Source organism: Myodes glareolus, chromosome 17 (assembly GCF_982192425.1).
Source record: "Myodes glareolus chromosome 17, mMyoGla1.1, whole genome shotgun sequence".
Lineage (NCBI taxonomy): Eukaryota > Metazoa > Chordata > Mammalia > Rodentia > Cricetidae > Myodes > Myodes glareolus.
Window position 1 is genome coordinate 48,311,107 of NC_142042.1, and position 23,436 is coordinate 48,334,542.

General features: G+C 48.2%; 1 protein-coding gene, 1 non-coding gene and 1 pseudogene across 2 annotated transcripts; 1 reads left to right on the forward strand and 2 right to left on the reverse strand.

The window, feature by feature from the left end:
* Window positions 1-231: 231 nt before the first annotated feature.
* On the reverse strand, window positions 232-2,116 carry LOC125406409 (preferentially expressed antigen in melanoma-like protein 1; annotated as a pseudogene).
* Window positions 2,117-4,262: 2,146 nt separating this feature from the next.
* Sars1 (seryl-tRNA synthetase 1) lies at window positions 4,263-22,913 on the forward strand. The gene is made up of 11 exons (XM_048443510.3): window positions 4,263-4,494; window positions 12,536-12,606; window positions 13,755-13,835; window positions 14,971-15,129; window positions 16,009-16,152; window positions 17,565-17,720; window positions 19,985-20,206; window positions 20,702-20,831; window positions 21,089-21,246; window positions 22,090-22,219; window positions 22,502-22,913. Exons 1-11 carry the CDS (start codon window positions 4,359-4,361, stop codon window positions 22,651-22,653), a joined length of 1,539 nt encoding a protein of 512 aa, XP_048299467.1. The 5' UTR covers window positions 4,263-4,358; the 3' UTR covers window positions 22,654-22,913.
* Window positions 8,139-8,267, reverse strand: LOC125406506 (small nucleolar RNA SNORA70). Its single transcript, XR_007233927.3, has one exon. It is a non-coding gene; the product is annotated as a small nucleolar RNA SNORA70 (small nucleolar RNA).
* Window positions 22,914-23,436: the final 523 nt, after the last annotated feature.

Below are 23,436 nucleotides of genomic sequence, written 5' to 3' on the forward strand. Positions count from 1 at the left end.
GCAACATGGGACTCAGTTCTTTCCTTCCTAATTGTGAGTCCCAGGAATTGAACTCAAGACTTTAAACTTCGAAGCAGGCACCTTTACCTGAGGAGCCATCTCACCAGCCAGTCCTAGCACAAGCATTTTTTAAAGAGAGGTCTTTCTTTCTTCCTCTCTTTCTTCTTTCTCTCTCTCTCCTTAAAATACTACCTAGAGTTACCTAAGGAGCCGTCTTATTTTTTAAATTAATTTTTATTTCATAAGCATTGATGTTTTTGCCTTCATGAATGTCTGTATGAGGTGTTGGATCCCCTGGAACTGGAGTCACAGACAGTTGTGAGCTGCCATGTGGGTGCTGGGATTGAACCGAGGTCTTCTGGAAGAGCAGCCAGCACTCTTTTTTTTGGGGGGGGGGATGTTCACAGGACTTTCTTAGATTTAAAACTGTAAACCATGTTAATCATCTAGATGGGAAAGACACATTTCACAATTCCGAACACGACTTTATAATCTGCATGCTGGGGTAACACCCTATGTACCCATCTTGCCAGAATCCACTCCCATGACACCTGTCAACATGCCCATCATTTGCCAAGCCAAACTTTCTCTCTCATCTTGAATCCAGTGTCAGCTAACTTTTCCCTCTCCACCTGGGGCATCAGCCTAAAGCCATGTGCTGTGCATCCTCTGACCAGACACCTGTGCCTTTTCTAAAGCATCCTCCAGCGTCCATGTCCACACGAGGCTTCTGACATTTGCCCATAACCAGTGACATCTCCGACACTTGCACATAATGGTCTTGCTATAGATGTACTGATTGTCGCCTCGATGGAAGTGAACAGTACCAAAGAAGGCCTTCCCTGGCTTCCTAATGGCTTTCAGCATCTCCATAAGCTCATCACAATGTTTGCACATGCCTTCCACGTGGAGAGTAACACCGTAGCCATAACTCTCCCGAGGGGCAGGGTGTCTAAGGCTGTCAGTGTGGTGTTGGAGTTTCTTCTGGGTATACACGGAGATTTGTTTCCCATAGAAGCTGAACTTGGTGAGCTGGGGGCAGTTGTGATATGGCGATCCTCAATATGACAGTCCTCTAAGTCCAGGGCCACCAGGGTGGGTCCAGTTTTTACTAACAGAATGCAGTGGGATTCAGGACTTAAATAAGTTAACCTGACATTTTCCAAATTCAGTTGCTGCCACTGACTGACACGTGGGGCCTCAGAACAACAGTTCCAGTCTGATACCGAGAGTGTGCAATGAGTCACGGCCAGGTCATCCAAGGGGGTTCTCATGGACCCATGCAGCTGGTGCAGGAGGCCCTCAAGGAAGGGGACAGTATCCAGATGCAGCTTCTGGAGACACTTCAGCTTGAGGAGCTGCGGGGTGAACCCAGTGATGAGATGCCTCCTCTCCTCTGGGGAGATAAAGTTATCTTCATGGATGCTGGCGAGGGAGAGCTTGCACAGGTTCCTCACATGGCCCAGGCAAGGAGCCAAGTTAAGCAAGAAAGCTGGGTTGCAGGAGAAATGAAGGCCCAGTGCTTCTACATACTCCAGGCTCACGTTTTCTGAGAGCCTCTTGTTATATTGGGATGGTGACTAAATCTGATACCATCACCCCACTGCACGAGGTAGGAGGACCGCTGGCTAAGGGGTCCATCCCGGAGAACCAAGCCCACTGCCTCCTTTAAGGGCTGCTCCACTCCTGCTTAGAATGGCCTGCCACTGCTCGAGTCTCGCTTGAGGTCTGTGGTAACCGGTCATCCATGGACCCAGGCCAGACATCCAAATGGTTCTTCCGGCCCGCAGGCCATCAACCCAGCACTTTCAGTTTGTACTCCCTGGGGTGAGCCTTCTGGATAAGCAGTTTATCAATCTCTTCTAGGACAACTTGTACTTGGATCTCCAAGAAGATTGTTCTCCTTCTCAAAGCTCCCAGAGGGAGTGAGGGGAAGGGTCAGGAAGATACTATAGTCCTCAGGACCTCAGCATGATTACCATCATAGGCTTGCTTAGACAGTCGTGGTTAAGAGTACTATGGGTAGGCTCTTTAGAACAGTGTTGGCCAAGGTCTCATCTCTCAGCAGGCTCTGCCCAGCCAGGTCCTGGAGTGTGAGAAGGGTCTTACTGCTCATGTTGGTGGCTCTTCAGGAAAAAAGTTCCCGGAAAAGCATCAGATGTGACAGAGAACTTTCTATCCCAGTCATCTAGGTACGACTATGAGCTTCTGGACCGTGGGCTACCTCCCCATCCCAAAGAGAGAAGTTATAATTTAATGATAAAACCAATGGCAAAAAAATGCCTAGAGGAATTATTTAAAAGATTTATTATATGAGTGCTCTATCTGCATGTATACCTGCACACCAGAATAGGCCACCAGATCCAGATCTCATTGTAGATGGTTCTGAGCCACCATGTGGTTGCTGGGGATTGAATTCAGGACCTCTGGAAGAGCATCCAGTGCTCTTAACCTCTGAGCCATCTCTCCAGCCCCCAAGAGGAATTTTTTAAAGGTTTTTTTTTCCTTTCTTTTTTTTTTTTTTTTTGAGAAGTCATAATTTCAAAGTAATAATTACATTGGCAGCTTCCATGGAGGATTGGAGCGGAGGCATTCCCTCCACCCCCACCCCACAGAAACCCCTGTCACTGCTTTAATACTTTATACAGATCTTACCCTCACAGGGTTTCAGAGATCTCAACATTTTGAGGAGGGCCTTCACATGTTTTCTGCTAAGACTGTAGCTGTATTTAACATTTATTCCTATTGTAATTTTTTTCACTTGATTTCCATTTTCTAGTATTCTGGTTGCTATAGACAGATTTTTTTTTTCAAGATAGGGTTTGTTTTTGAAACAGCCCTGACTGTCCTGAACTCACTTGGTAGACCAGGCTGGCCTTGAACTCACAGAGACCTTCCTGCCCCTACCTCCCAAGTGCTGGGATTAAAGCCACCACTACCCAGCTAAGACAGGTTCTTATTATATAGTTCTGGCTGGCCTGGAACTTAGTATGTAGACCAGATTGGCCTTGACTTTACAGAGATCTGCTGGCTTCTACCTCTGAAGACACATGCTACCAAGACTGACTGGGTTTTGATTTTTGACACATGGTGGCTCTGAACTCATGATCCTGCTTCTCCACCTCCCAAGGGATGGAATCATGGACATGCACCACCTCATCTAAACAAGGGAGGTAGTTTTAAATGAGGTCTTCTCACTTTAAGAGTAATGGCGAGCTGGGCAGTAGTGGTGCATGCCTTTAATTCCAGCAACTCAGCACTTTAATTCCAGGCAGAGGCAGGCAATCTTTCTGAGTTCGAGACCAGCTTGGTCTTCAGAGCCAGTTCTAGAACAGGTTGCAAAGCTACACAGAGAAACCCTGTCTCAAAAAACAAACAAAAATAAATAGTAACGGTGAGTGTGTAGAGTAAGCATGGTGGTGATTCCAACACTCCCCACACAGAAGCGGGTCAGCCTGGTCTACATAGAGAGATCCCTTCTCAACGAAACAAGAATAGCACGAATGTGTTTGTAGAACAGCTTGACAAAGCTTAAATTAAGTAAACATGGAATAGTACCCAGTCAGTTTCAGTCCTAAATATGTGCCACAGCTTCTTACAAAGGCCAACTGGATGACAGGCACTTAAGAGAGGTGTACATTGTCACATGGAGTTATCTCCAGACACAGCCCTTCGTCCTGGTTCTAAACCTAAAACAGTAGCCCAAACGGCAGGAGACCAGAAAGGGACACACCAAGGTTACCCTGCCTCCTCAGTCTCCTTCCGGGTCTCTATGAAGCCCCATATTTCAGTGGGCTTGGCCAAGGCTTGTTGGAGAACGGGACTGTAGTCTAAAAAGAAAAATGAAGATGGTGAGGAGGCACACACACTTTTAGTCCCAGCACTCTGATGGAAGCTGTTCTGGTTTACACAATTATAGGTGAGACTTTGTATCAAAATCTTGAGATTTGCTAACTGGGTGAACAAATATGTAGCTGTCCTTCTACATATCCTGTATCAAGATAGAGGAAGACTGACGTCAGCAAGGGGCAGTGGCAGGTCAGGGGCAGGCTTCTGTCCACACTGGGATACGGGTCTTCAACAAGAGGAAACCGAGGCATTCACAATTTCACTGGGCGACCAGAAGGCTGGCTCTGCAGAAAGAGGCGCTGGGCAAGAGGCCACGCCCTTTCTTTTAACGCCCCTCCCTCCGGACTCCGCCTAACACTGCGGCTTCCGGCTGAGAAAGAGCGTTCGCCTGCCGCCCCGCGCCTGCGCAGCGAGGCCAGGTCAGGGCGCAGGCGCAGTGCGTCGTTTCCCCCGCTGCTTGCTGCGGTACACTCCTCACTTCATTCAGTGTAAAATCGTGAAGCAGAAAGATGGTGCTGGACTTGGATTTGTTTCGGGTGGATAAAGGAGGGGACCCGGCCCTCATTCGAGAGACGCAGGAGAAGCGCTTCAAGGACCCGGGGCTGGTGGACCAGCTGGTGAAGGCAGACAGTGAGTGGCGACGATGTAAGTGCCTAGATGCTCGCGGCATCTCTCGAATCCTCAACTCAGCCATCGCGTCCGAGGCCACCACTTACACCTTTTGCCAGATGCTCTCTGGCCTGGCGGGCTCCAACACCGCCTGTCCCTAGAAGAGGCTGGGAACCCGGCTGGTCCCACTCTCCCGGCAGCTCCGGCGGCCCCCCTGTCCCTCCCGCGCGTGCTCCGTGCCTCCTGTGCCTCTAGAAGGAGCATCGCGCACGCGCAGGGAGAACTGTCAGGCTCTTGGGTAGCTAGAAGAAAGCCAGAGCTGGAGTTTTAATTGAGGGCCAGTAGAAATTTCTTTTCCTAACGTTTTGGTCGTTCTCAGTGTTTTCTTATCCTCAACAAAGCCAGCGTGGTCTTCCCGGTTTTGATGGGATCAAAGGCTACTATCTCAGATTGAGTGACATCTGCCTCACCCCATTCGAACCATTCGGGGAATTTGGAGGCTGCTCTTGACTAAAAGCAATGATCCCGAAGTTTTGGGGATGGCCATTCCTCTAACCCTGTGGGCATACCTTTAAGAATCAGGCTTTTCCGTGCTATTTCAGACAGGAGGGAGGGGTGCTGTGAGGCAAGAAAAATCTTGTAATAACTGAGGATGGTTGTGACTTGTGGTAGCTTTCTGGGAAAGACGTTGCCAGAGTAGAAGTGACCCAGCATCATTCATGAAATTAAATAAAGCTCCGGATTCTTCTGCCTCCGAGTGTGCCTCTGGAGTGATCACCTGGCAGACCGGATGTTGTCAGTGGCATGTGACTCGTTTTGTCTGATGCAATAGGTCTGTAACCAGCTGAGCGCCTGGTTTATAAGAGAACACGCTGCAAAGGCTGTCACAGTCCAAGAGTGTCATGTTTGTTTTGGTGTGTTTTATTTTTTTAGTTTTAGCGACATTTTTCTGTGCACCCCTGGCTGTCCTGGAACTTGTAGACTAGGCTGGCTTGGAATTCAGAGATCTGCTTGCCTCTGCCTCCTGAGTGCTTGGATCAAAAGTGTGCGCCACCATGCCTCTGAGTATTAATGGTTTTACCTTTTGAGGACATTAATTTTACTGTTAAAAAAAGTTCTTGGGTATCAAAAAAAAATTGTCTTAGCTTACAGTTGCATTCATTCAGTGTGCTCCAAGTACTCTAATAGGATGTTTTGTAAAAGACTGCACTCCAATGTAAAGTTTTGAATTGTTCCAATCTAAAAATGTTTCCATTTTTGTTTGTTTGTTTAGTATAAAAATATTTAAGCCAAGGGTGGAGGTGCCTGCCTTTAATTTCAGCACTCAGGAGACAGAAGCAGGTGGACCTCTTGAGTTTGAGACTAGCCTGGTCTACATAGTGAGCTCCTGGCCAGCCAGGGCTACATGATGAGATCCCATCTTGGAAAGAAGAGAAAGAAAGAGAAAATATTCTGAACTGGAGCTGGTGGCATTAACCTATAATCCTAGCACAAGGGAGACTGAGGCAGGAGGGCCCGCATTTGAAGGCCAGCATAACCTTCCTGAAAAACAAGACACACACGTGACCACCTTGTGTTGAATCATAACCAGAAGTAGCATTCTGTAGCCATTTAGGCATTGAGCAGGCAGCCGTTGCTGTCACTTCAAACATGTTAGGTAGTCTCGTATATAACACACACATTGAGGAAATTTGACCCTTGTCTGTAGAGACGATTGGTGGGCTCCTTAGGGATCCATAAGCTGGGCAGATATTAAAGGACAACTTTAAAAAGTGAGCATTTGTCTTTAGTCCAGGCTCGTCTCCTCTCCTCTTGTCTCAGCTTGGAGTGCAGGGTCGGACTCCCACACCTGTTTTAGGGGTGGTGAGCATGGATTAAACTAGGACCATTGGGAGTTATAAAAAGAGAACCCGAAGTTGGGAGAGACACAGGTTGGTGGGCGCTGTGGGAAACTGAGGAGAGTTAGGTGGCTAAAATATTTTTTATTAATATTTTTCTCCAGCCTGGTCTCCAAAGCTGAATTTTTTTTTTTAAAGAAAGGCATATAAAGGGAAAAAAAAATTTTACATTTTCAGACAGCGTCTCTTGTAGTCCCTTTATAGTTGAGACTGACCTTAAACTGATCCTGCTTCTTACCTCCCTGATTCTGGGATTGCAAGTGTGCACCACCATACTAGGCTTAAAGGTGTGTGTGCATGTGGGGCTGTGCCTTATGGGTTTTGAACCTATGACTTTAGCATACGCTGGATAAGTGCTCTACAACTGAGCTATGCCCAGCCTTCCTTCAAAAGAAATATTTGTTTGTTTGTTATAATCTGGACTCTTGCTATGTTGCCTGTTCTATCCTCCAACTACACTCACACACAGCCATGCCTTTTTATTTTTTAAATTTTATGTGAGACAGTCTCAAGTCTCAGGATGCAACCCTGGCTGGCCTCAAACTCAAGATCCACCTTCCACTGTGTCTGAAGTGCTGGGATTAAGAAAATATCACACCTAGTTGTCAATTCTGGAACCAGTACACTTTGTTCTAGAAAACAGTTAAGTGTTTCCGTGAGATGAACAGAAGGAGATGGCTCTCTGGAGCCTGGCTGAAGAAAGTAGAAACAAAAGACAAAAGGCAGATCAGTCACCTCGAACCTAACAGAAAGGAAATAGTTTCAGTTTGACGACATGGAACTTTAACATGGGCTGTCTCCATTTTGATTTTTAGTATGGTTTGTTGGAGTTATGAAACAGTGGCCTCCCGTAATTTTTAAAAAACATGCACATACAACATATACACATATGCAAACATATACAATGTTCCAGTGTTCAGCAGCACACCTCATGCTTAGAGGGTATGATAAAGGTTTGTGACTTGTATGAAGATCTTCTGTGCCCAGGGCACTTTAAATTCTGCATGGAAGTTTGTTTCATTTTGGTGTTTTATTTTTTTAGACGAGGCTTCCTCACAGTGTAACCCAGTCTGACCCCAAATGGACAGACCCCTGCCTCAGTGCAACCGTACCTGGCTGTTAAAACGTCTAAAAATTATCATCAGTGTTATTGCTGGGCTAAGCATTAAAGCCAGGGCTGCCGGGCTGTGGTGGCGCACAACTTTAATTCTAGCACTTGAGAGGCAGAGGCAGGCGGATCTCTGTGAGTTCCAGGCCAGCCTGGCCTACAGAGTGAGTTCTAGAACAGGCTCCAAAGTTACAGAGAAACCCTGTCTCAAAAAACAAAACAAACAACAAAAAAACCTCAGGGTCTTCAACGGGCTAGGCCAGCACTCTGCTACTGAACTATATTCCCAGCCCTCTTTACTTTTCTCGTGAGGGGACAGACATTAGTGTTACCTCTGCGATTTGTGTTTTGGTTGGGTATGAGAGTCTTTAGGGAACATGACTTGTGGAGTGGTACAGCACAGAGGAGCTGTCATTTGTGTAGGGGATCAGTCACTGGGAATGAGCAACCATGTCTCCAGATTCGTCTGCCGTTAAACCTGTGAAGCCTCTTCCGGCAACCAGGAAACTCGAACTTGACCTGTGTAGGGTTTCCATCATGCGCCTTCTTCTGAAAGATGGCAGAGATGTACACGGTGACCTGGCCACTGTCCCCTGAGACTTCAAAGTCTCTCTGCATACCTACCTGGAATCCAGACTGAGGACATCGTGAGATCAGAGATGTGACTAGCCACCAGATAACTCTGTTTCTCTTAGAACATTCCAGCAAGCAACAGATCGCATGCACTCCCAAGGAGAATACTGTGTGCAGCCATTGCACACAGGTCCCTGTGAAAGAAATTTGGTTGACTTAATTGACCGCGGATGCTTTAAAAATATCTTCTGTGTATGTCCCAGAGTGTATGTGCGTATATAGCACATGCTTGCAAGAGCTTGTGGCAAGTGCCAGGTCTCCTTAGAACTGGAGTTATAGGTGGTCGTGACTGCCTGGTGGGGGCTGGGACCCAAACCTAGGTCGTGCAAGAGCAGTGAGCCCTCTTGAATGTTGAGTCCCCTCTCCAGCGCCGTAGACACTTTTTATTTTTTAACAAGGTCTCCCTAAGGAACCCAAGTAGCCTTGAACTCCTCTGTAGCCCAGGCAGGCCTTATTTAGACTTATGACCTAATGGTCTCTGCTTCTCAAGTGGCCAGGATCCCAGGAGTCCCTGGCTGGTCATGTTGGACACCAACAGATCCTGTGTTAAGATCTTAAACATCTTGAATTTCATATTAGAGGATGGAGTTTCTTCCACCGTTGTTGGCAACGAGAACTTAGAAGCACTGTCAAGGAAGAGCTCAGGTGATGCTTCCTGATGGGGTCACGAGCTTCCGTGCAGGTTCTGTGTTGCGGAGTCTGGAAGAGGCTGCAGGACTCCGTGGAGAATACAGCCGTCTGTAATACCACAGCTGTAACTCCCATGGTTGAGCTGCAGTGAAACAAGGCTACATCTGGGGGCATTTGTCGGCTGGCCCCCAGACTGCTTGATTGCAGTGTATCTGAAATAGGCAGCCAACCACGAGAATTCCGCCTTCTAGAATGTACTGTCCATCCCATTGAAGAATGAAATTTCTTTTTATTATCAATGGAAGACAGGCCCTGGCTCTGACCTCGGTCCCCACAGTCAGACGAACTCTGAGACGGCTTTCCCTCTCACCCCAGTCCCAGTTCCAGGCAGATTTCTGCGGTGCAGATCTCACCCTTGGGTTTATAGACTGAAGTCTTACACTCTTGCTTCACGGAGATAGCGAAGGACTGGGACTTGAGTCATGGATGCAGCACAGACTCCATACACATAAAGGGACTGAAGCTAAAGAGGCTAGACATGTCTGTAGTGAGCCCAGGTCCCGCCTAGGTCTCTTTCCCCAAGCTTGTGCACAGGCGGTGTGGAGCTTCCTGGAACTTTTCTGACCAGCTGGAAACATGCCGTCTTTGCCAATGTGCTGGGCTTGCCACTTTTCTTGCTTGTCACTGTGAGGCAGTCAACTATTCCCAAGAAGCAAGAATCAAAGTGATACTTTTCTTCACCCTAGGGTTCCACGATAGAGTCAGAAGATGGACAGTGTGAAGGGGTTACCCTTCCTACAACCCAGTGTACAGGGCAGTTACACTTAAATTTTTCTAAATAGCTGTTTCCTCAAAGTCTTCTTTAAATCTAGTAACTATGAAAACTATGTTTATAGTGTATTTATCCATTTATCCATATTAAAACCCACATTAATCCATCTTCAAATTTACTGAAATAATTTATATTCTTCCTTTTTTAAAAACAAATCTTCAAATCTAATGTGTGTTTTACACAGGCTCATTTAGGGCTTACCACCTTTTGAATGCTCAGTGGTCACACATAGCTAGAGATGACACAGTGAACCTTGCAGCCTTCAAGCATAAACCATCCAGTCTTCCACTGCAGATGCCTCCACTCTGCCCGTCACACTGCTGGTGACGTCCTTTCTGCCTGTCAGGCTGAGGTGACCTCCTCTCTGCCCGTCACACTGCAGGTGACCTCCACCCAGCCTGTCACACTGCTGATACCTCCTCTCTGCCTGTCACACTGCTGATACCTCCTTTCTACCTGTCACACTGTATGTGACCTCCTCTCTGCCTGTCACACTGAGGTGACCTCTCTGCCCATCACGCCGCAGATACCTCCACTCTGCCTGTCACACTGCTGGTGCCGTCTGCTTCCTGCCTTATTCCAGATGTGTGCTGCCTCCGTTTCATCTGCCTTCCTTGCTACCCACCCTGTTGCCCTAATGCCATTACAGTGCCTCCTTTGTTGTGTGTCTCTATCCTTTTGCTCTCTTCTTCCCCTCTCTCTTTGAGACAAGGTCTCACTAAGTAGCTCTGACTGACCTAGAACAGGCTGGCTTCAAACTCACCGAGATCTAGCTGCCTGCCTCTGCCTCCAGAGTGCTGGGGTTAAAGGTATATATGTGTGTATGCAGTGTGTGCACATGCGCAGGTGCATGTATGTTCATATGCGTGTGAAGGTAAATGGGTGTCTCAATCACTTACCACTTAATTTGGGGTTTGCATTTTGGTGTTTGTTTTAGAACAGGTTCTATTTAGTCCCAACTGTCCTGGAACTCACCTGTAGACCAGGCTGGCCTTCAGCTCACAGAGCTCCCCTGCCTCTGCTTTCCCTCACCACCACACCAGACTTTCTCCACTGATTATTGAGACAAGGTCATTCACGAAACTGGAGTTCGCCCATTGGACTGCACTGGCTGTCCCACAAGCTTTCACAGCAGACACTGACAACAGAGCCATCTTTAGCTCCTGTGTGTCCGTCCACTCCCGTGTCAGCATTCATTTCTGTTGAGCATGTATCCAAGAGTAGAAATAGGGTCAGAGATGGCAGATATTTGGTAGATACTGTCAGTTTTCCAAAGTAACTGTAAGGATTAGTGTTCTGTGTTCTGTCAAGGCTGGTCTTGAACTCCAGCCACAGTCTTCCGAGATTTGAGGTACTGCCACTCCCAGACCTGACTCCATTTTGGCTGTAACTAGCGCTGGGCATTGCGTTAGTTTCCATGAGCACGCCTGGCCATTATTACTTCGTGGTGGAGTTCCAGATCATATGCTATGGTGCAAGAGACAAAAGATTGAGACAGAAGAAGCAAACTCATGATTTGCATATGACTTGATTATAACATGCAGGACTGGAATTATTCCTTAACTAACAAGGCCACTGGATATAGTAAACAGAATCAGTGCTGTGTTGTTTATAAGTCGGGGTTAGAAAAGTTAGCACCTCGTCCCTTTAAATGAACTTGAAGACGTTTGGGCAGGCTTCAGAGAAGTGTCCCTCAGGTGGCTCGGTTGTATTGCTCTGTGCTGATCTATCAATTATTCCTTTATTTGTGTTGTTTTTTTTTTAATTTTTTATGGTTTATTTAACTTTATTTTATGTGCATTGGTATGAAGGTGTCAGATCCCCTGCAACTGGATCTTCAGACAGTTGTGAGCTGCCATGTGGGTGCTGGGAATTGAACCCGGGTCCTCTGGAAGAGCAGTCAGTGCTCTTAACCACTGCGCCATCTCTCCAGCCCCTATTTGTGTTGTTTTTAATTTTGTGTATGTGTGCATGTGCCCAGGTGTCTGTGGGATGCTGTGCACAGGAGTGCAGGTGCCTAGGGAGGCCAGAGGCATCGGATCCCCCTGGAGCTGCAGTTACAGGCAGTTGTGAGCTCTGTGGTGTGAGTGCTAGGGACCGAACCCGGGGCTTCTAAGGAAGCTGTACGTGCTCTTTACCTCCGCCACCTCTCCAGCCCCACGTTCTGACACTTCAGTTTCAACCCCAGACTGCCTGTCCTTGTCACCAAGTACTGGGGATACCCTAGTGCATCCGTCTCTGTCAGCTAACTGTAGAGGTCTAAAGCAGAGGTCAGCACTGGGTTAGTCAGCTTTTTGTCAGAGATGGAAAACTTGGGTATGGTGGTGCGCTCCAGGAGGCAGAGGCAGGCAGCTCTGAGTTTGGGGCCAGCCTGGTCTACAAAGTGAGTTCCCAGTCAGTAATGACTATGTAGAGAGACCCTGTCTCCCCCTGCAAAAAAAAAAAAAAAAAAAAAAAAGATGGAAGAAATCAAATATTGTGGCACCTGACTGTAATCCCAGCACTTGAGAAACAGGCGGGAAGATTGTCAGCAAGTTCTAGGCCAGCCAGAGCTATGTAGCAAGACCCTGTCATTAAACAGAAAAAAGAGCCGAGCTGTGGAGGCGCACGCCTTTAATCCCAGCACTCGGGAGGCAGTGGCAGGCGGATCTCTGTGTGTTTGAGGCCAGCTAGTTCCAGGACAGGCTCCAAAAACTACAGAGAAAGCCTGTTTCAAAAAACCAAAACAAACAAACAGAAAAAGGCCACTCACCTTGTAGCAGTTAGGAAGTAAAGGAAGAGAGGCCTTTGGTGCGTGAGGCGAAGTGTGTGACTTCCCTTTAGGTTCCCTCGTAGTGCCTGCACCTTCCAGTTCTGCCAAACTGAAGACCAAGCCTTTATGACATAGCATAGAGCCTTTGTGGGAGGGGCCATCATGGTCAGGGAGTATCTTAACGATGAGCCTCGCTGACATATTTTTGACTTCTTTGGTTTTAGGCAGATTTCGGGCAGACAACTTGAACAAACTAAAGAACTTGTGCAGCAAGACTATTGGTGAGAAGATGAAGGTATGAGAACCAACAAGCTTGGGCTGAAGTCGAGCTGGTGGATCTGTTCTTGTTTATTATGTGTCTAAGTGAGTGCCTGTGTGTGTAGGGGTCCATGGAGGCCAGAGGAGGGTGTTGTATCATTCATATGTATACATGTGCTACATCTGCGTGAGCCAGAACCAGTGCAGAATGCAGCAGGAGGTCTGACTGGGAATTCCTGATAGCTTGCATCCTTAGATCCCATAGTCATTAGGACTTTTTTTTTAAGATTCATTTATTTGTTATTTATACATTGTTCTGCAGGCCAGAAAAGGACACCAGATCTTACTTCAGATGGTTGTGAGCCACCATGTGGTTGCTGGGAATTGAACTCAGGACCTCTGGAATAGTGGGCAGTGCTCTTAACTGCTGAGCCATCTCTCCAGCCCTCATTAGGACTTTTATACTCATGTGTACGCTACCTAAGTATCCTTCAGATCCTCTACACAGACAGTGCTAGCCAAGCCAAGCGTTTCACTGTGTGTGAGGACCAGAAATGGTGACCTGCAGTAATGAGTAGAGAAACTGGGGATGCCCCCCCCCCGCGTTTTGTCATGTTACCTTGATTGTTCCTTTCCTCACCTCCATCCATGTTTAACCCCTAGCTTGTTGCCCAGTGGTTCCTAGAGTGTTAACAGATTCTATCCTCAGGGCCCACCTTTGACTACCACATTGGTTTTTTGATTTGTTTTTCTTTTGAGCCATGGTTTTACTATATAGCCCTGACTGGCCTGGAACTGGCTATAAAGACCAGCTAGTCTTGATCTTACAGCAATCCTCCTGCCTCTGTCTCCCAGGTGTCTTTCAGTTCATGAGCATTTCAAAGACCTTCATGGTTCCTTGGCTGTTCTGTGTGTGGGAAAAGCTCTTCTCACTCTAGGATGTCAGCGCTCTCGGCTGTCCGGGATCAGGAAGGAAGCCTTGATGGAAAGGACTGGAAGCTGACTCTGCCTTTCTTCCTGTTAACTGACTTCCCTACATGTTTCGGCTTACTTAATGTAACACAGTCTGATTAGTTTATAGGATGCGTTAATTTGGCATGCATTTCTGGTCCTCACACACACTTCATAAAACAATGTCAGTTTTTATTTTTAATTAAATTGCCTTTTCTTTCTTTCTCCCTGCAGAAAAAAGAGCCAGTGGGAGATGACGAGTCCGTTCCAGAGGACGTGTTGAATTTCGATGACCTTACTGCAGACACGTTAGCGGTAGGTTTCTGCCCTCTTCTAAGATGTCTCTGTTCCTTTTTTACCCTCATTCCCGGAGAGAAGAGCTGGCTCCACATCCATGCAGCGTTGTGGCAGCTTTGAATTTCTGTGCAGGACTGTGTTCCTAACTGCTCTTGTTATCCTCTGCCGGAGACTCATTAGTCATAGGAGGTAGGTGGAGTGGGGAAAGGAAGGAGAATAAGAGAGAAGGCACCAAAACTAACTCGTTGTATGTTAGCTCCATTTTCTGCTTTCTTCCACAAGGGAAGGAATTCCTCAGTTTACTGCAGTTAAGCAGTGGGTTCAGGATGGTAACTTTCTGGTTTTGTCACCAAACTTTTCTTTGAAACCCCTAACACATAGCAAGAGTATAATATAAACCAGAGAAGCAAAGATGCTGTGCTCGGAGGCCTGGGCGGGGCTCATTTCTATCCATCTCTATCTGGTAAGGGCTCCCCTGAGAAATCAGCACGGTTTGAAACATCTGCAATAAGGGATGCAAGACAAACTTAAGGCATAGTCTCTTGTTCCTAATAAAGTTATCTTCCTGGAGAAGTTTGGATGGGAATGCATAATAGAGTGGTAAACTGGTTCAGTCTGGAAAATTAGAAGTGCAAATTGAGGGGAAATTCTTTTAGAGCCAGGATTAAACTCCTGGGATGGATATGAAGCACAAGGAAAGCCGATCTGCACGTTTCTGGCCCCCGAAGGAAAAGCAAGTGCTCAAGCATTTTATGGCAGGACTGCCCACCTGGGGATCAACCTGTGCTTTCAAATGCATTCATTTTCAGTACTTACTGCTATTTTGGAGCAGGGTCTCATAAAGCCCAGGCTGGCTTCAGACTCACTATGTACTCAGGGTTAATCCTGACTCCTCCACCCACTGAATGCTGGGTTCCAGGTTGGCCTGGATTTTGCAGTCCTCCTGCCTCAGCCTCCTCAAACTCAGAGATCCACCTGCCTCTGCCTCTCAAGTGCTGGGATTAAAGGCGCGCGCCACCACCACTCAGCTTCCATGTCCATTTTTAAAATGCTACCACTGTGTGTAGTGTGGGAGATGGTTGGGTGATAGTTTATTGCTGCCCTGCCTCTGCTTTGTGGACTCTATACGTGAGTCTGGCTTGTTCTTCTGCAGGCCCTGAAAGTCTCACAAATTAAAAAAGTCCGACTCCTTATTGATGAAGCCATCCAGAAGTGTGATGGGGAGCGGTTAAAGCTGGAGGCGGAGCGGTTTGAGAACCTCCGAGAGATTGGGAACCTTCTGCACCCCTCTGTGCCCATCAGTAATGATGAGGTAGGTGGGGCTGGGCTTACTTATTGCCTGGCTCTGTGGAAGGAGAGCCGCTCAACACTGGTGCTCTGTCGGAAAAGGCTGCTTTTGTGTGTTCCCTCTGCCCACCAATTGAGCATTGCCGGAGTCAGATCCCAGCCTGATTGGGAAGTGGCAGAGACAGCAGGTAGGAGGGGACTCCTGGCACAGAAATCTCTTCTAAATGGCGCTGCTGTCTTACACTGCGTGTTGCCCCTGGTTGCAGTAAGTCCTGTGGGAGGGACCTGCTAAATCAACCTAACCCCCCTCTCACCCACCCCCCGCTGGGAAGCTGCAGGTTGAAGGGAAATCTGCATGAGAAAAGTTTCCTGCCGAGCGGGAGCGTCCCCTGCACAAAGCTGCTCTGAGCCCCGGCTTTGTTCCCAGACACCCTAGCAGTGGCAGGGCCCATCTGTGCCTCTTTCATTCATTCCCTTGTGAACACTAAACTCGCGGCCGGCTGGGGTATGTGGAGGCCTTGGAGCCTCAGCAGACCGAGGTCAGGGCCCAGAGCCCACCCTCATGTGGCTCAGAGACCAGTGAGAGCCTACAAAGAGAAAAAAAGTCCCGCATTCTCCTCTGTACCCCAGGTGATGCTGATTGTCAGAGGCGTTCCCGCGCAGGATATTTGAGGAGCCATTTAAAAGGGTAAAGAGAAAGTTTACACTAGGTCGCAGAGCAAATCAGGGTTCCCAGTTTGCCGACTAGGACCGCTTTTGTGACTTTGTAAATGGCTTGTCTGTTGAGCAGCAAACTCCCTTCCCCATTGGTTGTGTGGGAGACCAGGAGCTGACCCGTGTTTAGGCGATGCACGAAGGCCCTGCTGCTCTTGGCCATGCGTCCCTTCTTGGTTTGTTTCCTCAGGACGCAGACAACAAAGTAGAGCGCATCTGGGGTGACTGTACCGTCAGAAAGAAGTATTCCCACGTGGACCTGGTAGTGATGGTAGACGGCTTTGAAGGCGAAAAGGGAGCCGTGGTGGCTGGCAGCCGAGGGTACTTCCTGAAGGTAAGATTTGAGAGCCTGTAGGGAGTAAAGAAGGAATGAAAAAAAAAAAAGTCGCCAAAAATGGTAATCACACTTAAAGAGGCTCACAAATCCTCCACTTGTACTCGATGCCTGCCTGTGAACGTGTAGCAATTAGATGCAATTCTCTTTCTGAGGCAAGAGAGTGCTTACCCAGATTCCGTAGAACAAAAGCCACTCAGTGATCCTTCATAATGAATATGTTTTGCTGACTGAATCAGAACAGTCTTTGCCATTGAGGAGCTCAGTGTAATTGGACAGTCAGACAAGTAACAAAGAATCAAAACCCAGTGTGGAAGCCTGCGGTCGAAGTAGACCCAGCATGCTTTGAGCCCTGGTAGGTGGAGGCTGCTGGCACAGATTAACCTGGGGCAGAGGGCATATGAATTCAGAGAATCCTTCCGAAAGGAAATGGTAAAATGCTTTTGTAAGTGTTGCGCGCTTAAGCATTCTGCATTTACAAATGAGGCTGATGTTTTAAGAATTAGCACACACAAACACCCGTGTATGCACCCTGCCTACATAATTCCCTCTACTTGGGTCTGTTTTCATGGGGCTAGGGTGGAGGTGGGAGAATGTGGAGACAGGGGCTCCAGATTCACAGCAGTTCTCCTCAGCCTGGCAGGACCTGTGATTACTAGTGTGGTCCACTGCTTGAATCTCTAAGCAGAGAGAAGTCGCTAGGCCGGGTGACATACTGTTGGCCTTCGGTGTTTAAGAATCTGTATACTTCCCATCTGACTTGCGTGGTGATCTGTGGTTGTGTGAGTGGGACTGAGCTGGAGAGGTGCTCATCATGCTGATTCCAAATAACAGTACATACCAATTACCAGAGCAGCAAGGAGGCGAACAGGTACCGCGTGGAGCTTAGGAAGAGAACAAAGCCCGTTAAACCGCTCTTCTGGGCAATCACTGCAGCCAGTTTCCACCATCTTAGCCACCAAGAGAAAGCCCTGTTAGTGAAGTGAGCGAAGTGTTCTTTCCTGAAGCTGAAGAACTCAAGAAGCAAACTGAGTTGTATGTTAGCATCCTAAAACCAGGCATTTACAGTTTAGGATTGAATAATTTTGAACAACGTTGATTATCCTTTTAATACTTGGTATTGAGTTGGAAAAAAACTGTGACGTGAAAATTGGTCTCTTCGGTTGAGTTCAATTAATATTGTAAATGTTTCCAAACATGAGTTTTTAATGGACCAACCAAATAAAATACCACATTAAAACCAGTGTCTCCTGGCTGGTGTTGCAGTTTGTAGTCTAAGTTTCCCTACGGGAGCCACTAGGTAGTCCTGCTGCCCATTGTTGCCGACTGTTGGTTCTGGTTGGTAGAGTGGCAGATGAGGGGGCTGGTGACAAGACCCAACCCCAGGTGCTCTGTCCTCTGTGTCTCCGCAGGGGGTCCTGGTGTTCCTGGAGCAGGCGCTTATCCAGTATGCACTCCGGACTTTGGGGAGTCGAGGCTATACTCCCATCTACACCCCCTTCTTTATGAGGAAAGAGGTCATGCAGGAGGTGGCGCAGCTCAGCCAGTTTGATGAAGAACTTTATAAGGTAAGCAGCTTGGTAGACAGACTGTCGTAGTGAGGCTCAGTGGTGGCACGGACCCTCTCCAGTGCAGCTTTCTGCCATGGGGGACTGCTCTAGTGTGTCGTATAGCCATGGGGGACTGCTCCAGTGTGCAGTGTAGCCAAGGAAGCAAGCTCGCTAAGCCTATTTGTTGGTGGGTGGGTGGGTGGGTGGGTTGGTTTTGGCACGATCTCTCAGAGTAGATAGGCTGACCATAAACTATGTGTAGCCCAAATGGGCCTTGAATTCCTGGACCTCCTGCCTCAGTCTACCGAGTACTAGAACCACAGGTTTGTGCTACTCTGCTGAGCGCAACAGAAATGTATTTTCTTGCAGTTTTGGAGGCCAATTTCCAAGATGAAGGTGTTGGTGTCTTCTAAGGCTTCTATCCTTGGCTTGCAGATGGCCAGCCACCTGCTCACTGCTCTCAGATGTCTTCTGTGTATTTATGGTCACTAATTTTTTTTAAAGGGTTTTGTTTTCTGTCTGTCTGTCATGTGGTACCCTGGACTTTATGAAGGCTAGGCAAGTACCTACCACTGAATTATAATCCCACCCCATTTTATTTTGAGACAAGAGTTTAGTAAGTTGCCCAGGGTAGCTTTGAATTCACTTTGTAACCCAGGCATGCCTTGAATCCTAAATTGCCCTGCCTAAGCCTCCTGAGTGTCAAGGTTTATAGGTTTGCACCAAGAGGTGTGGCTTTTTCTTTCTTCTTCTTCTTCTTCTTCTTCTTCTTCTTCTTCTTCTTCTTCTTCTTCTTCTTCTTCTTCTTCTTCTTCTTCTTCTTCTTCTTCTCCTCCTCCTCCTCCTCCTCTTCCTCCTCCTCCTCCTCCTCTTCTTCTTCTTCTTTTTCTTCTTCTTCTTCTTCTTCTTCTTCTTCTTCTTCTTCTTCTTCTTCTTCTTCTTCTTCTTCTTCTTCTTCTTCTTCTTTTTAGAGAGTACTGGGCAGTGGCGGTGGGCACATGGCTTTAATCCTAGCACTTGGGAGGCAAAGGCAGGCGAATCTCTTGAGAGCTCAAGGCTAGCCTGGTGTACAAAGCGAGTTCCAGGGCAGCTAGGACTGTTACATAGAGAAAACCTGTTTCAAAAAAGGGAGAGAGTATGTGTGTGTCCTGGAGTTACAAGAATGTGCCGCTATGTCCTGCTTGTTTGTTTGTGACAGTCTTATTGTGTAGTCGTGGCTGGCCTCACTCTTGGGATTTCGCTTTCTCTACGCACGTGCGTGCACACACACACACACACACACACACACACACACACACACACCTAGCTGTTTGCAGAGTTATCTGAGTTTCTTTTATGGTTTGATGCTCTTTTGTTGTTACAGTTTTTACATTTCTTTGGGTTGGGGAGGCTCATGCAATTCCATGGCACGGAGGACAAAGAACAGTTTTCTCCTAAGTGGGCCCTGAGGATTGAATTTAGATCATCAGGCATGATGGCGGATGCTGTTCCCCGTTGAGCCATCTCACCAGCCCAGCAGGTTTTTAATGTCAGTTAATTTCAGTGTTAAAAGCTATGTGTGGTTGGCACCTACCGTCTTAGCTGGTGTGGAGCAGAAACTCGTGTGCCGCATCTTTAAATTGAGCACACTATCACCAGGAGCTTAGAAGAGAAGCCCTTTGACCGGCTTCTTAGACAAGAGACATTGGAAACGTGGTCTGACCTCACAGCCCTCTTCCTGTGCCCTTCCACTCCTTACCCCAGACTAGAAACTTCCATGGTGCGAGATTGTACGTCCTGTGATCCTTGTGCCTTCTGTTTGAACCTGGGACAACCGGAGGGGCAGTTGATTTTCAGAATGCCCTCTGATGAGCTGACTCTAACATAAATACGGCTTCGGGCTGCCTGGCACTCAGACTTGGTTTGTTCACTGGCATAAGAACTTAGCACACACTTGCCGAGTGCATGAGTAGATGCTGCACAAATGTCAGCGCTGGCCCTTTAATATCAGTTATGTTTTGAAGTTGTTAGATAAGTTTTTTTAGGTTCCTAATTTGGATTTCTTTGCTCTTTAAGTGTCATTGGATTTTTTTCTGTTTGTTGGCGGCAGCGGGGTGTTTGATCAATGTTGTATAGGCCTGGCTGGCCTCAAGCTCAAGGTCCATGCTTCAGTTCCTGAGTGCTGGGGACTGTAGGCCTGCACCATGCATTTTTTTGCAGGGCTCCCTGTTTCAGCATCTGTTCCAGGCAGGAGCACCCTTTGTGTCCCTCGCTGTCTTCACTCACCTGTGCTCCTCCTGCAGGTCATCGGCAAAGGCAGTGAGAAGTCTGATGACAGCTCCTACGATGAGAAATACTTGATTGCCACCTCGGAGCAGCCCATCGCAGCTCTGCACCGGGACGAGTGGCTGCGGCCAGAGGACCTGCCTATCAAGTATGCTGGCCTCTCCACCTGCTTTCGTCAGGAAGTGGGCTCGCATGGCCGTGATACCCGCGGTATCTTTCGAGTCCATCAGTTTGAGAAGGTGAGTAGATGAGAGGAGGGAGAGTGGAGTCTTTGTACTGTCCAGATCAACCCAGGAGGGCCGTGATCACATGACCACAGTCCCAGAGTCCCACTGCGTACAGCTTTCCCATTCATTGCTGATATCTTTGTGGGGAAGAGCCTGGAAAATGCAGAAAGTGGCTCTGTGCACAGACTGGAACAAAGCTCCCCGCATCTTCTGTGCCAGTCTCCCCACTTACGAGCTCTGTGCCCTCCTGAAGAAGAGGAATGGTGGCGTCCACCTCCCTAGACCCATGACAGCAAATGTGATGCTAGGCACTTAGCACGGATGGTGACTGTAGAATCCGTTGTCCCGGTTGTTGCAATCCAGTCAGTTCGAGCACTGATCTCCTTTGGGGCCCAGCCTGGCCTGTCTCCCAGTGTGGGCCTAGCTCGCTGCTAGACCGTCTCTACTTCAGCCCTTCAGTTTATGCAGCCGTCACTGCTGTCCTGTCTCCTTGTGCCCTCTGTGCAGATTGAACAGTTCGTGTACTCGTCGCCCCATGACAATAAGTCGTGGGAGATGTTCGAAGAGATGATTGGCACCGCGGAAGAATTCTACCAGTCTTTGGGGATCCCTTACCACATTGTGAATATTGTCTCAGGTACGGAGCTCCGCGTCCCTCCATTCTCCCCTTTCTGTATCTCACTCGATCTCTGTTGCCAGCTGAGCCGCCCCACAAAGAGCTAGCTCTCAGCTCAAGTCATTAAAATATCACACCTTCTCCCTGGGAGTGTTTGGTGATGAGCTCTGAGTGTGACTTCCCTCTGGGGCTATGATGTGAAGTGAAGGGTTCTTGAGGGGCGCTGCAGAGGCCTCTGGAACCCCGTCCATCCTTCCTGAATCTAGGTTCCTTTTCAGGCTCTTTGAATCATGCTGCCAGTAAGAAGCTCGACCTGGAGGCCTGGTTCCCAGGCTCAGGCGCCTTCCGGGAGTTGGTCTCCTGTTCTAATTGCACGGATTACCAGGCTCGCCGGCTGCGAATCCGATATGGGCAGACCAAGAAGATGATGGACAAGGTAGTTAGCCCCCAGGGAAGTGGGCAGCAGGGCCTTCTGCACAGGGCCCATTTTTCTTATTTTTCTTTCTTAAGAGTCTATTAGTTTTCAGTTCAGTCTAGACCCAAAAGAAATTAGAAATGACTTCTCCTGAGTCAGGCCTGGGTTCTTAGAGACAGAAGCCTGGCCTAGCCCTATTCTACAAGGTGATTCAAGCTTTTCTCTCTTTGCCTTTGTTTTCCTGAACTCCAGAGAAAGAGTAATCTCCGTTTCTCCACACAGAACAAGTTGGAGGCAGTGTCTGCCCTCTTTTCACCCAAGAAGGTCAGGTTGTAAGCTCATCTCTTAAGCAGTCTTCAGAGCTGGCCTTGTGGCGCACGCCTTTAATCCCAGCTTGGGAGGCAGAGGCAGGTGGATCTCTGTGAGTTCAAGGCCAGGCTGGTATACAGATCTGTATGTTCCAGCATTGCCAAAGCTACACAGAGAAACCCTGTCTCAAAAAAAAATAAATAAATAAATAAACAAATAATTAATTAAATAAACAAACCCAGTTTTCAGACCCCGATCTCTCCTGAGTTGGTTTGGGATGGGTTAAAAGGAGGACCATACTGATGGTTTCTTCCTTCCCGCCAAATCCTCTGAAATACTGGAGCCTACTAGCTGTCACGCATGCAAGCATGAGGAGTCTTCCAGGGCTATCCTACAGGCAGTGAAGACAAAACAGTTAAAAGTTTTACAAAGCTGCAAGTGGGTTAAAGCCGCGCTTTGGATTGGGGAAGGAATGGCTGAGTGACTAGCTCTGGTCATCAGGAAGATCACCTGAGATCTGGGTTTGATGTTCCCCACGGAACCTGCTCTTCCCAGGTGGAGTTTGTCCATATGCTGAATGCCACAATGTGCGCTACCACCCGGACCATCTGCGCCATCCTGGAGAACTACCAGACAGAGAAGGGCATCATTGTACCAGAGAAGCTGAGGGAGTTCATGCCACCAGGTACAGCTCCTCCCTCTTCACACTTTTCTGAAGAGGCCCTTTGCAGACTGTACCACATTTTCATATGAGACACGGTCCCCATACTTCTGCCTACCCCACGGTGCTGGGAACGTAGCGTGGTTGTCATACACAGATCCTAAACTCAGACTGGGGAAGAAAAGTAGAGAAGTCCCTCCATCTTGGGGGTCCCCTTCACTGAAAGAATTATTGTCTACAGTCTTCACTGAGGTCCGTGGGCTTTGACAGAAATGGCAGGTCACTTAGTGAACTCTTCCCTCACAGGGCTCCAGGAACTGATCCCGTTTGTGAAGCCTGCACCCATTGACCAGGAGCCGTCTAAGAAGCAGAAGAAGCAGCATGAGGGCAGCAAAAAGAAAGCAAAAGAGGTTTCCCTGGAGAGCCAGTTGCAGAGCATGGAGGTCACCGAGGCCTGAGCGCGGTCTCCTCAGTCTGCCAGACTTCCTTTCTGTCTGCTGGGATCTCTGACCTGCCTTGGAGCAGGGAGCCGAGTACCACTCCTCACCCTGCCCCATCTGACTGCACAGCCGATGGGGAGCCATCTGCCGTGTACCAAGCAGGTGTTCCCGTCTCCTCGCATGGGCCAAGGGTCTCCTCACTGATGACTGCTGAACCATGCAATAAAGCATTTCTGGGGAAGGCGCGCGACTTCCTCAGTCTGCTCCCCAGGCGTGAACCCTGTCTCTGCTGGGTCTCCCAAATAAGGCTGCTCTGCGTAGTGCAGAGCCCTTCAGCCAGTTAGTGAAGGCTTTTTAGAAAACCTGGAATCATAACACGAGTTTTCAGGACAAGGATCATGATTCTCTGTCAATTCACTCCTGCCTAAAGGCAAGGAAGCTTCGAGGCCAGTATAGTGGAAAACTCTGCCCGCATTTACATTCCCTAGGAAGGGCTCCTTGGAAAGGGGGACGGCTGGTCGTGGTAGCTGACACTCAGCATGAGCTGTGGTTCTGAGCAGCAGCTTCTGTGTTTATAGCTGTCCGCATGTGGGGAGACTCACCACATAGCAGTAATTTAGTGTCAGAGGCAGGGCAGAGGAGTGTAGTTCCTCTGTCCTCAGGGACTCCCACTGTGCCCTAATAGCTGGGCACCTGCACCCTGGGGAAAGTAGTATTCAGGCCTTCTTCCTTCCCCGGCTCCCTTTCATCTGTGATCTGTATCCTCGACTCTAATGACAGCCTAGGTCAGTCTAGCGCTTG